Genomic DNA, 12,339 nt, shown 5'->3' on the forward strand with positions numbered 1-12,339 from the left:
CTTTATCCTGTTGCAGATTGGATGTTTACCTAGTGGTTAATGCATCTATGGATTAGCAGATTCAAACGGATTTGCAGCCGCATGTTTCCGATGTTTTCTACGTAGTTTTGAAAGTGAGTGTTTATGACAAAGTTGTGCTGCTAGCAATATAATGGTAATGACTAAAGAAGTTAGAAACACGCGGAAACTCATAATCTGGCAAGGGGGTTACAACTGGTTATCGTCCCAAATAAGACGATGGACTGGAAGGTGTACAAGCAAGACTGCCTGGAAAAACGAATTCTACCGTTAATAGAGACACACAAAGAACCTTTGATTAAATCCACCCAATTGCCCCCAATATCTCCCAATTGAGAAATATTGGAAATTATCAAAGGGAAGTTGAAAAAACAGGTAATATGACTCGAGATGCTGCAGAGATGTTCAGATGTTGGAACAAACCGGAAAGGAAAGTTCCCGATTTTATAAGAAACTCGTCGGAATTTTTCTGCGGAAGTAAAATAGAAAATGCAGCTGATATCTTACATCCGTATACCAACTGACCCTCACTTGATTGAGTAACTTTTATCGGATGTTTGTTCGTCGTGCATACCACCCTTGCCTTTGACTGATTCAATATATTGTTCACGCCAAATAAAACAAATGATCCGTTACAGCACTTGCGTCTCGTCTGGCAGGATAAAAATCACTACTCACCAGAACTCACGGATGTCCACCCCCACATGCTGCCGTTCGAACGGCAGTTCAAAAAAGTGGACAGAAAATCGATATCTTTAAAGCTTCCTCGCCCTCTCTCTCTCTCAGTTGGTGATGACGACAGACAGCACACGACTACAACGCGACGCGTTTTGACACCAACCAGTTTCACATAGTTTTTTTTTTTTTATGGCGATTTCTCTGTTTCAGTAAATTGATATCCACTGCCCGGCTTCAATGTCAGATGAAATTAATTTTCCCATTTTTTCCCTTTTTTTTAATTTCAGGCAGAAGTAAGTGTTACTACTATCCATTCCAACACGTCATTCCAAAGCCAGCGCAGTAATTGATTGGTGCAAATGAGTAAGTTTTCGGCGGATTTGGGTTGCTTTTAATGATACTGCGTGGAAGGTGTCATTCAGTTTGACACCTTGCAGAAAAACTGATTGAGACACACGGAAATGAAGGGAATTGACGGGTCCTTAGCCCGTGAAGGGCGTATACCAATTGTGATTTTATTGGTGAATTGATGTTTCTATAATAAGAAGACCTTTTAGGATCTGCAATCCTTAGAAATCTTTGTTTACTGCAGTTTATGGCACCTGTTGTTATTCAAAGTTGACCTTTTATGTTCATGCTTTTTTGATCATTAAATTTTTTAACCATTTGGTCCGATTTGACCAGAGATTTGTCAAGTTGTTGAAAATGGCGGAATTTAAGTTTACTAAAAAAACTGTAATCTCACAAGGAAAATTATAAAAATTAGAGTATTTAGTCAGTCAAGACAAGTCTATCTGAATGCTGAATTTGAAACTACCGCAATGCACTGAATTTGACTGATTTGTTAATCTAGACACTTTTTTAATGTGTGACGGAAAATGTTTGAAAAATCATTGCTCAGCCATTTATTGATGAATTTCAAATCTTTTGAAATTGATTCGATGTAAATAGATTTAAAATCTATACATAAATTGCTGAGCAATGATTTTTCAAACATTGCCAATTTGTCGTTACACATCTTACCAGAGGCATCGTGTTCAAAGTGTTAATAAATATGTGTAAATATTCTGAACAATACTTAGAGATCGTGATAATATTTTTGTGCAATTTTTAGCATGGTAGGCAATGATCATCAACTTTAACAAGTGTCCGAATTTTTGGATTAAGGGACCGGATTTCGGTGCTTTATGGTAGCACAAGTAGCCAACAAATGCACTAATTATTCGGTTATTTCCACCCAAATAAAGGGTGACAAGCAAACCTGGAAAACCTGTAAAACCGGGGGAAAAAACAAGGAATTTAAAAATTACCGCAATACCGGGAAAAGCCCGAGAATTCGATAGGAGTACCAGGAAAATCAATACTTAATATACGAGCAATTGTTATTTAATTTATGATAGATGTGCAGGTTTATTATAATAAATATTGTTTCTACGTACGACTACGTGGACTTTACAGGGGTGCAAATCAAAAAATTGTGTAACGAAATAGTGTTAGGTTTTAAACGCTTATAACTTGGCCATTTATTGATGGATGTAAATTCTTTTCACACCCTTTGATTCAGAATGGATGTAAAATTGTTTGGTATAAACATCATATTAATTTATCATTAGTTAACTGCTGAAAATTGATAAATTCTTTAGGCCCTAATTAGTAAATTGCGTGCTTGCTTGCTATGACTATCGACAGAAAGATACGACCAGTTGCGAGGTTATAAAATAACTTACCTATACGTTTTACTCCAGATCGTCTGGGGATGTGACGGTTGTAAGACGTCGTATACGGCCGATGAGACTAACTCAAAGTTGAGTGGGATTTTTATCAAAATAGTAGAAACGGAGTAAAATTTTCCTCAACAATCTGCTTCAAAAATAGAAAAAAAGCTAGAGGTTGCATCCAAGACACGACCGTAGATTTGACGTAGAATTACGAAAGGAAGTATTGATGTCACAGCAAAAGTATAGGAAATATCAAATTGATTTCTTAGCACATTATCAGTGAAAAAAATTCGAAAGGTCGAAATTCGGAAGCAGTTTGAGAGTTGTTTTTGAGGTGCTCTGTTGGTGTACATGTAGCCAAACCTGGACGATGTATCTTGGATACAAGCTCTTACTTGAACTCTTTTATCAGTAGTTTTTAGTCCTGAAAAGGAACGATGGGTTGAAAGCTTGGAATCCAAGAACAATGCTGTGGAATTCTTTGCTCGAGTTCTTGGAGATGACAGCGGTGCTCATACCTTGCACCTGGATCGATTGGCAAACAGTTTGGTGACCACTTGATGGTTACCCTAATAAACGGGTACCATACACTAACGATATTATAGACGGTACGACTATACCACATAAAGTTGGGATGATATCACGAATTGGTGGTTAGGCACTTCTTATGGTTATTGTTTATACTGGTGAGTAATATTGAGCTATTAAGGTGTTTTACACAGATAAGTCTGACGAGCTGTATGTTGTTTGAAACGGTGACGCGCTTGGCATAGATGGCTCACGACGAGCAACTGAAATCCGATCAGTAGCGGTGCAACTTATTCCTCCTTCTTCGGCGAATGGACCGCTCAATGGGCTGCAGCTCGCGCTTGCGGGCAGCCTTTCGTCGAGAACAATCTACAACGCAGGCGCCGAAAGCACTTCGGCTGCTGCTGATGATGACCATTGGACACCACCACTTACCACACGCAGTGATTGAATAAACACCGTTCGGTGAGACCGGAGTGATTTCGATTTTGAAATCTGTGCTAGAGAAAGAACTTTTCGCAGTCAATCGGTGATAGTTTTAATTATCATAGCGACAGTTGAAAATGCGTGCAAAGATCTTTTGAAAATTGATAGTCTTAACTTTAGCAGATTCGTAGAAAAATGTCCTTTCGATTGGCGTATTGAGAATCAAAATCCATCATCTCTGGATCAAAACCAGACCACTTCCATGCTGCGACCGACTTTGATTTTTGAAATTGCACCCCCAATTTTGCCATGATAAAAAATGGTATGTTAGATTTATACTTATGGGAACTGACATCCGATTGATGAAATTGAAAAATGTCCAAAAAATACGCTGTAACAAATTTATGGTGGTCCTGAAAAGGACCATTTTGTCGTGATTAATGCTGAGCTATTAAGGTGTTCAACACAGATGATGTTTGGAAGGGTGACGCGCTTGGCATAGATGACCCACAGCGGCTCACGACGAACAACTGAAATCCGATCAGTAGCGGTGCAAATTTTTCCTCCTTCTTCGGCGAATGGATCGCTCAGTGGGCTGCAGCTCGAGCCTCAGAACGTGCCGAAAGCACTACTGCTGCTGCTGATGATGACCACTGGACACCACTACTCACCACACGCGGTGATTGAATATACATCGTACGGTGAAATGGAGTGAATTCGATTTTTAAATCTGTGTTAGGGAAAGCGCTTTTCGCAGTCAATCGGCGATAATTTTCATTATTTTACCCACAGTTGCACATTCGTGCAATTTTCAATACCGACCTTTTGAAAATTCATAAAGTGTTCATTTTAGCAGATTCGTAGATGACATTCCAATCGATTGGCTTTTTTAGAATTAATATCCATCCGTTATTCACAGAGTTATAAGTGGTCAAAACCTGACCAGTTTTCGTAACGCAGTCGATTTTGGTTTTTTTGAAATTGAACCCCCAATATGTTGCCGAAAGACGTAATCCTACGTCAAAACTTACGTCTTTTAAGACTAGGAGTACACGAGTACACTGCCAATGAGATTAACTCAAAATTGAGTCGAATTTGCCTCAAAATGTGCAATTCGTCCTATTCTGTCGTTCATTTCGGTTTGGTGCTTTCTGAACCTTGAATGAACGTTGTCCTGCTAGATTATTGGATCTGCACGAAACATTAGGTCGTATGAATAAAAGCATTTACTTTACTTTTCCCGTAAGAAAAGCACGGGAAAGTAAAATAAACTCTTTTTATTCATACGGCCCATTTTGTCAGGTGCAGTTTTTGTCACGACATCCCGAACGGGATAGTTGGGTTTGCGTTTGAAGGCAGCAATCACTCGCTTGTGATCTTCAACGCAGTACGGTACACTTTTTCTTGCACTCACTTGCTTCCGATCGACAGTTGAACCAACAATCAATACGAAACTAACGATTTTAAATTGGCTCACCACTTTAGTAGCCTATTGGTCCCAAGCAAACGATTAACGTACCCTCCCTAATAAACGTGTACCATATACTGACGATATCTTAGATGGTGCGACCATACCACATAAAATTGGGATGATAACCCGAATTGGTGGTTAGGCGCCTCTTATGGTTATTGTTTATGCGGGCTATTCTAGTTGAAATTCTATTACTACACTATGTTTGTTTTGATTCGCTATGAAAGTTTGACAGATAACATCAGGGGTGTGTGGATTCAGTCCGCATCGTGCTCTCTTGCCGTGCGGATCTATTTGCTTTTTGCTTAAGGAAGTGTTACTACTACCTAAAGCTACAACAAATTTAAACAGCACTTTTCAGTGCTCAACCTGTACAAATTTCTACCTTGTTCAACTCCTCTTATTCCTCTTCGATCCTTGTTTGGACCCTACCCGAGGTAATCCTTCTTGGATATCGATTTGGAAAATTCCTCTTCGATCCTTCAGATTCTTATAGTAATCTGCTTGGAAGTCGATTTGGATAATCGCATAATCGCACTTTTCAGTGCTCAACCTGTAAAAATTTTCTACCTTGTTCAACTCCTCTTATTCCTCTTCGATCCTTGTTTGGACCCTACCCGAGGTAATCCTTCTTGGATATCGATTTGGAAAATTCCTCTTCGATCTTTCAGATTCTTATAGTAATCTGCTTGGAAGTCGATTTGGATAAAAAATTTACTGCCGCCATGGCGCCTAAACGCAAAAGAAAGGGGCAAACTCTTGACCCCCCTTCTGAAGAAATTAATTTGAGTAATCAATTTGATTTGCTCACAGATGATGAGAATGATCCATCATCCAAGAAAAATTCTAGTAAACTTTCCCGGCTTAATGCCAAGAAGGAAAAGATTCCCCCTATTGTGATAACCACTACCGATTTCCATGCTCTTCGCATGGAACTTTTGAATTTCGTGAAAGTTAAGTTTTCACTACAAATTGGACGTCGGGGTGAATGCCGTGTATTGGCTGAAACCTTGGATGGATTTAAATGTCTTCTCAAGTATCTTACTGAGAAGAAGCACAAATTTTTTACTTACGACACTAAAACTGAACGTGTGTTCAAGGTTGTCATGAAAGGACTGCCCAGTGGTGAATCCCTGGATCAGATCAAAGATGAACTGGTAAAATTACTTGGAGTTGTGCCACTCCAAGTAATCAAAATGAAAATGAAATCCCGTCCTGGCGATTCGCGCAACGGGATTTCTAATGATTTTTATTTAGTTCACTTCAAGTCTAGTGAACTAAACAACCTTAAGGCCTTAGAAAAAGCTAGCCTTATGCTCCATGTCCGAGTGAAGTGGGAACACTTCAGGAAGACTGGAGGAAATTTCCAAAACCTCACTCAGTGCCGTAAGTGCCAGGGATGGGGTCACGGAACTAAAAATTGCTACATGCCAGCTAAATGCATGAATTGTGGTGATTCCTCTCACGCAAAGGACGACTGTCCTGTGAAGGAAGATCCTAAGAAATTTAAATGTTCAAATTGTGGTGAAAACCACAAATCCAATTTTTGGGAATGTAAGACTCGCAAAGCGATCCTACAATCTCGTTCTAACCGACAGGTAGGAAACGCTCCACGTTTCCGACCAGGTACAAATTCCTCTGCTGTTAACAACGGTCAGCGAGGAACAAATTCTACATTCGTACCCGTAGGTACAAATATCACCCCTGCTTCAAATGTTTCATCTGTACCTACTCCCCTCGCTGCTAACAATGTTCAGCGAGTTAATGGAGCTACCTATGCTGCTATTGCAGCGGGTAGAAATCAAAATACTAACCAACGTTCTAACGGAAATTTTGACAATTTTGACTTAGGAAGCATTACTGCCCCCAAAATGGAATTTTTACAGAATTCATTAATTGACATGATTTCTGATATGCTTAAATCTAACTCCATGTTTGATGCTATTCAAACTGGAGTAAAATTTGCTAATAATATTGTCATGACTTTAAAATTCAGTAATGGATTTTAAAGCATTAAACATTTTAAATTGGAATGCTCGATCTCTTAAAGATAATGAAGACGAGCTATTTAATTTTTTGAGAGTTCATAACGTGCATATTGCCGTTATAACTGAAACGTTCCTTAAACCTGACCATAAGGTTAAGAAGGACGCAAATTACTTGATTTATAGAAATGATCGTCTTGATGGAGCCTGTGGTGGCGTTGCCATCATTATTCATAGACGAATCAAGCATAAAATTCTTTCTTCATTTGAAACCAAAGTTTTTGAAACTTTGGGAGTTTCTGTTGAAACAAAATTTGGACAACTTACGTTTATAGCTGCCTATTTGCCATTCCAATGCGTAGGCCAGCAAAAGAATTTTCTCAAGGGTGACCTCCAGAAACTTACCCGTCATAGGTCTAAATTCTTCATTATTGGTGATTTTAATGCAAAACACCGCTCATGGAATAATTCTCAAAGCAATGCCAATGGTAATATTCTGTTTGATGATTGTTCTGCAGGTTATTACACTACTCAATATCCAAACAGCCCAACATGCTTTTCTTCTGCAAGAAATCCTTCAACTATTGATTTGGTCTTAACTGATTCATGTCAACTTTGTAGCCAATTGGTTACCCATGCTGACTTCGGTTCTGATCACCTTCCAGTAACTTTTGAAATATCCCAAGAAATAATTTCCAATCCCAACAGCTTTACTTTCAATTACCATAGGGCTGATTGGGAGCAATATCGAACATTTATGGAAAATAACTTCGATCCAAACATTCCTTTGCAAACCAAAGATGAAATTAATTATGCTCTTGAATCTCTGACTACTTCTATAGTTGAAGCAAAAGCTGCCTCAGTACCAAAATGCGAGGTTAAATTCGATTCAATTATAATAGACGATGATCTTCAGCTCTTGATCCGTCTTAAAAATGTCCGTAGGAGACAATTTCAAAGAACACGCGATCCTGCCATGAAAGTTATCTGGCGGGATTTGCAAAAACAAATTAAAAAGCGATTCTCTGCCCTGAGGAACAAAACTTTTGAAAATAATGTTTCTAAATTAGACCCGAGTTCCAAACCCTTTTGGAAACTCACAAAAATTTTGAAAAAACCTCAAAAGCCAATTCCAGCGCTTAAAGAAGGTGGTAAAATGTTGATCACAAATTTGGAAAAAGCTCAGAAACTTGCTAAGCAATTCGAGAGTTCCCATAATTTCAGTTTGGGTCTTACTAGTCCTATTGAGAATCAGGTTGCTCGGGATTTTCAGAATATTTTCTCTCGGGAAAATATTTTTGATGATTCCTGGGGGACTGATTTGGACGAAGTAAGGTCTATAACTAAAAAGTTTCAAAATATGAAAGCTCCAGGTGATGATGGAATTTTCTATATCCTCATCAAAAAACTCCCAGAGAGTACCTTGTCTTTCTTGGTAAAATTATTTAACAGATGTTTCCATTTGGCATACTTTCCTGATAAATGGAAAAATGCAAAAGTTGTTCCAATTTTGAAGCCGGATAAAAATCCAGCTGAAGCTTCTAGCTACCGTCCAATAAGTTTGCTTTCTTCAATAAGTAAACTTTTTGAAAAAATAATTTTGAATAGAATGATGCTTCACATCAATACGAACTCAATTTTTGCAGATGAGCAGTTTGGATTTCGCCATGGGCATTCAACTACTCATCAACTCTTGAGAGTTACCAATTTAATTCGTTCAAACAAATCTGAAGGCCACTCAACTGGAGTTGCTCTTCTAGACATAGAAAAAGCATTCGACAGTGTTTGGCATGAAGGTTTGATTGCTAAATTGAAAAAGTTTAATTTTCCACTTTATATTATGAAATTAGTTCAAAATTATTTAACTGACAGAACTCTGCAGGTAAATTATCAAAATTCCAAATCTAATCGACTACCTGTTAGAGCAGGAGTTCCTCAGGGTAGTATTCTTGGGCCTATATTGTATAACATTTTCACTTCGGACCTCCCTGATTTGCCTCAGGGTTGCCACAAATCTTTGTTCGCTGATGACACAGGCATTTCCGCTAAAGGAAGAAGTCTTCGTGTTATTTGCAGCAGACTTCAGAAAAGTTTAGATATTTTCTCTTCTTATTTACAAAAATGGAAGATTTCTCCCAACGCTTCCAAAACTCAACTTATAATATTTCCACATAAGCCCAGGGCTTCCTTTTTGAAACCTAGTAGTAGTCACATAGTCACTATGAACGGAGTTCCAATTTCCTGGTCAAACCAAGTGAAATATCTTGGATTAATACTTGACCATAAATTAACTTTTAAAGATCACATTGAGGGCATTCAAGCCAAATGTAACAAATATATAAAATGTTTGTATCCTCTTATAAACAGGAAATCCAAACTTTGCCTGACGAATAAACTTCTAATATTTAAACAAGTTTTTAGACCGGTCATGCTTTACGCTGTGCCAATATGGTCTAGTTGTTGCACTACCAGGAAAAAAGCACTTCAAAGGATTCAGAACAAAATTCTGAAGATGATTTTGAAGTTGCCTCCCTGGTACAGTACTACCGAAGTACATAGAATTTCGAATGTTGAGACTTTAGCACAAATGTCCAACAAAATAATTAATAATTTCCGGCAAAAATCGTTACAATCCTCAATTGCAACGATTAATTCCCTTTATACTTAGATAAGATTTAGTTTTAGTTATTTAGTTTTAAGCTATCAATTGTTATACTGACATGCAGGTTTAAAAAACCTGTTTAAAATACTGAATTGCCAAGACAGGAACAATGTAAAAACACTTAGATATATATCATAACAATTAAGGCTGGTAAGTTACTGTAGTAACTGGAGCACCTAGGTTAAAAATGAAATGTAATTTATTTTGAATTTGGAACAAATAAAGAGTTAAAAAAAAAAAAAAAAAAAAAAAAAAAAAGGGGTGTGTGGATTCATGCAGAACATGCAGGGGTGAGTGAAATAGCTTGGGACTGCTTGGGACCGTTGTTCTGGTACTGAGTGAGCCAAAAATAATAATGATTTTCTTCGGGACCCAGTGGTCTTAGAGTTACCTCTATGGTTGAACGTTCTCCAAAACGTTTTATGACACAGAAACAGTAGATTATTGGATTCTCAACATCTGTCCGATCGCTCGGTGCGAAAGATGTGGTTTGTTGTGTGTGTGCAAAATTTGCTCGCGCACGCGCTGTTTCTTTGATTTCATTTACACAATTACTAGACATTTCACAATGAAACTCATGTTGTGTAAACAACACACGCTAAGGCCAGATCACTCAAAATTTCTTTAAAATTAACCCAAAAGGCAAAATGTTACAGCTTTTTGGAAGTGATGCAACTTTGGACACCCTTTATAGTACAACGTTAACCCAACTTAAAATAAATAGTTTAGTACTATTAATCTTCTTATAAAAATTCTAAATTTCCGCACCGCAGACCTACACTCGGTGCCACAATGATTGAGAGCGGTCTTGTGTGCGCTTTCAGTGAAAACACAGAGTGTGACACTGCGGTGCGGAAATTTTGTATTTTGATAGAGAAATTATTTACTAGCATTAAACTATCTATGTAACGATGGGTCTAACTGAAAATTCAACTTAATTTTACTTTAGCATTCTATAATAAAAAGTAATGAAAAATCCCCAGAAGAGTGATCCATCCCTGCTCACAAGGCAGCGCTAGTAAGACCTTTATTTTCAATTATTTGCCCTAACTTAACATCTTGACTATATGTAAAGTTCCCGTCATGGAAAAAGTTGTTCAGATGGACAAGACCTATTTTATGGGAAAGAGTTCAGCTCAGAATTAACTCACCAGGCAGGGCTAGTGGTTTCCTTCACATGGACAAGACCTTGCTATTTATGGTCAGTTAAGTGACTGATATGAACCGAATCTTGTTACTGAGAAAACATGTCTAGATAAACGAAAGCTTACATTAAATTTGCTATTTCTTTCTAAGCCCAACAAAAAATTTGAGCTGAATAAAGACTGAATAAGCTACACAGGGTGTTCGGTTCCTTAATGCAAATAGTTTAAAGGGTGATAGAAGATCATATTTAAAGTAAGGCCTGTACTCGAAAAAAAAATGCACCAGACAAAAGTGTTCGCCAAAAATTTATTTTAAGTCGGATATTTTCTTGAAACTTTCAGGGAATGAACTAATACATATGGATTATGTTTTGGCATAATTACTTTATTCAATTTCTTTTCCATCGCTGAAAGCCCACACCTTTCCCTTAAGACTCCTCATTACATTTTGTGCAATGGTGGAGCCGACCTTTTTGGTCACTTTCATCCATTCTTTCTTCAACTCCAGCTCGTTCTTAAACACATTGGACGATTTTCAAACTTTGGCCTTCATTATGGCCCAAAATCTTTCCACCGGACGAATCTCTGGTGAATTTGGGAGGGTTGGCGGTTTTTGGTACAAAAACAACGTTATTGTCTCTGTACCAATCCAACGTCGATCGCGCGTGATGGCATGATGCCAGGTCCGGCCAAAATAATGTCTCGCCTCCGTGGGACCGCAGGAAGGGCAACAGACGCTTGTGGAGGCACTCGGTGCGGTAAATTTCGCAGTTGTGATGTACGGTTTACTCAGTTTACCGCATCGGCATATGGCCTGCCAGAGCAAGTATGTTTTGGCGAATTTGTCCACTTTCTTCTTCCTTATGTCTTCCGGAACATCAAACCGTGATTTGGAAATGTAAAATTCCAGCCCCGGCATCTGCTTGCGTCTGCCTTGATGTAGGTTTCGTCATCCAAAACCACACACATCGGTTTCGTTAACCACTCTCGAGCTTCCTTGCGCGGTATTTGGCCGCCGTGTTTTGTTGATCATGCCGGTTCGGTGCCTTCCGGACCTTGAATACACGAAGCCCAGCTCGTTTCATGGTTTGCTGAACGAACCAGGCGGAACACTTTGCCTTCAGAGCCACGTCGCGAATTGAAAGGTTTGGATTACGCTTGAAATAATCCAACACCTTCCGGGCTTTCAAAGGGTCAGCTCGGTCGTCTGGGACTCCTTAAACGATTTTACCACCCGAGACTCAGTTGTATGGGTGATTCCCAGTTGTCTTACGATCCATCTCATGGTCGCAGGCGAATTTTCCATGACGGCGTGCAAAATTCTCCGACGATTTTCTTCTTGTTTCGATGACATCTCAATAACCACTGAACCGATTGTTAGTAAATTTTGCACATGTAAACAATTCGCTCCAAACTAGTTATACCCAGATTTTCATCAATTTTTACCCAAGGATAAAAAAGTAACACACGGATAAAAATGGTGCATTTTTTTCGAGTACAAGCCTTAAAAAATTGTTCTACGCGTATGATCAAATCTCAAAGATTACTGAGTTATTGAACTTTTTCTGTTTTGGTCTATGGTTGCCATAAATTGGCTCTAACTCAAACGAACTCTAACGATCAAGTGTGCTATGCACACGGTGAATAAGAACGACCCAAATTTGAGTTTAGTTCACTCATAAAAGCCAAAAGTGCAGGAACTCAGCGA

The 12,339-nt window shown here is 38.5% G+C and overlaps 1 protein-coding gene across 1 annotated transcript in view; it reads left to right on the forward strand.

Moving 5' to 3' along the window:
• Nucleotides 1-1,035: 1,035 nt before the first annotated feature.
• The window catches only part of inv (invected), a 53,999-nt gene continuing 42,695 nt past the window's right edge, over nucleotides 1,036-12,339 (forward strand). Inside the window, exon 1 of the mRNA XM_065227597.1 lies at nucleotides 1,036-1,059. Within this exon, the coding sequence (XP_065083669.1) occupies nucleotides 1,056-1,059 (4 nt within the window). The 5' untranslated portion in view covers nucleotides 1,036-1,055. The remainder of the gene's footprint in view (nucleotides 1,060-12,339) is intronic.

The sequence above is a fragment of the Ochlerotatus camptorhynchus genome, unplaced genomic scaffold, assembly GCF_037179485.1.
Source record: "Ochlerotatus camptorhynchus isolate MF236.1 unplaced genomic scaffold, CSIRO-AGI_Acam_v1.1 ptg000274l, whole genome shotgun sequence".
NCBI lineage: Eukaryota > Metazoa > Arthropoda > Insecta > Diptera > Culicidae > Ochlerotatus > Ochlerotatus camptorhynchus.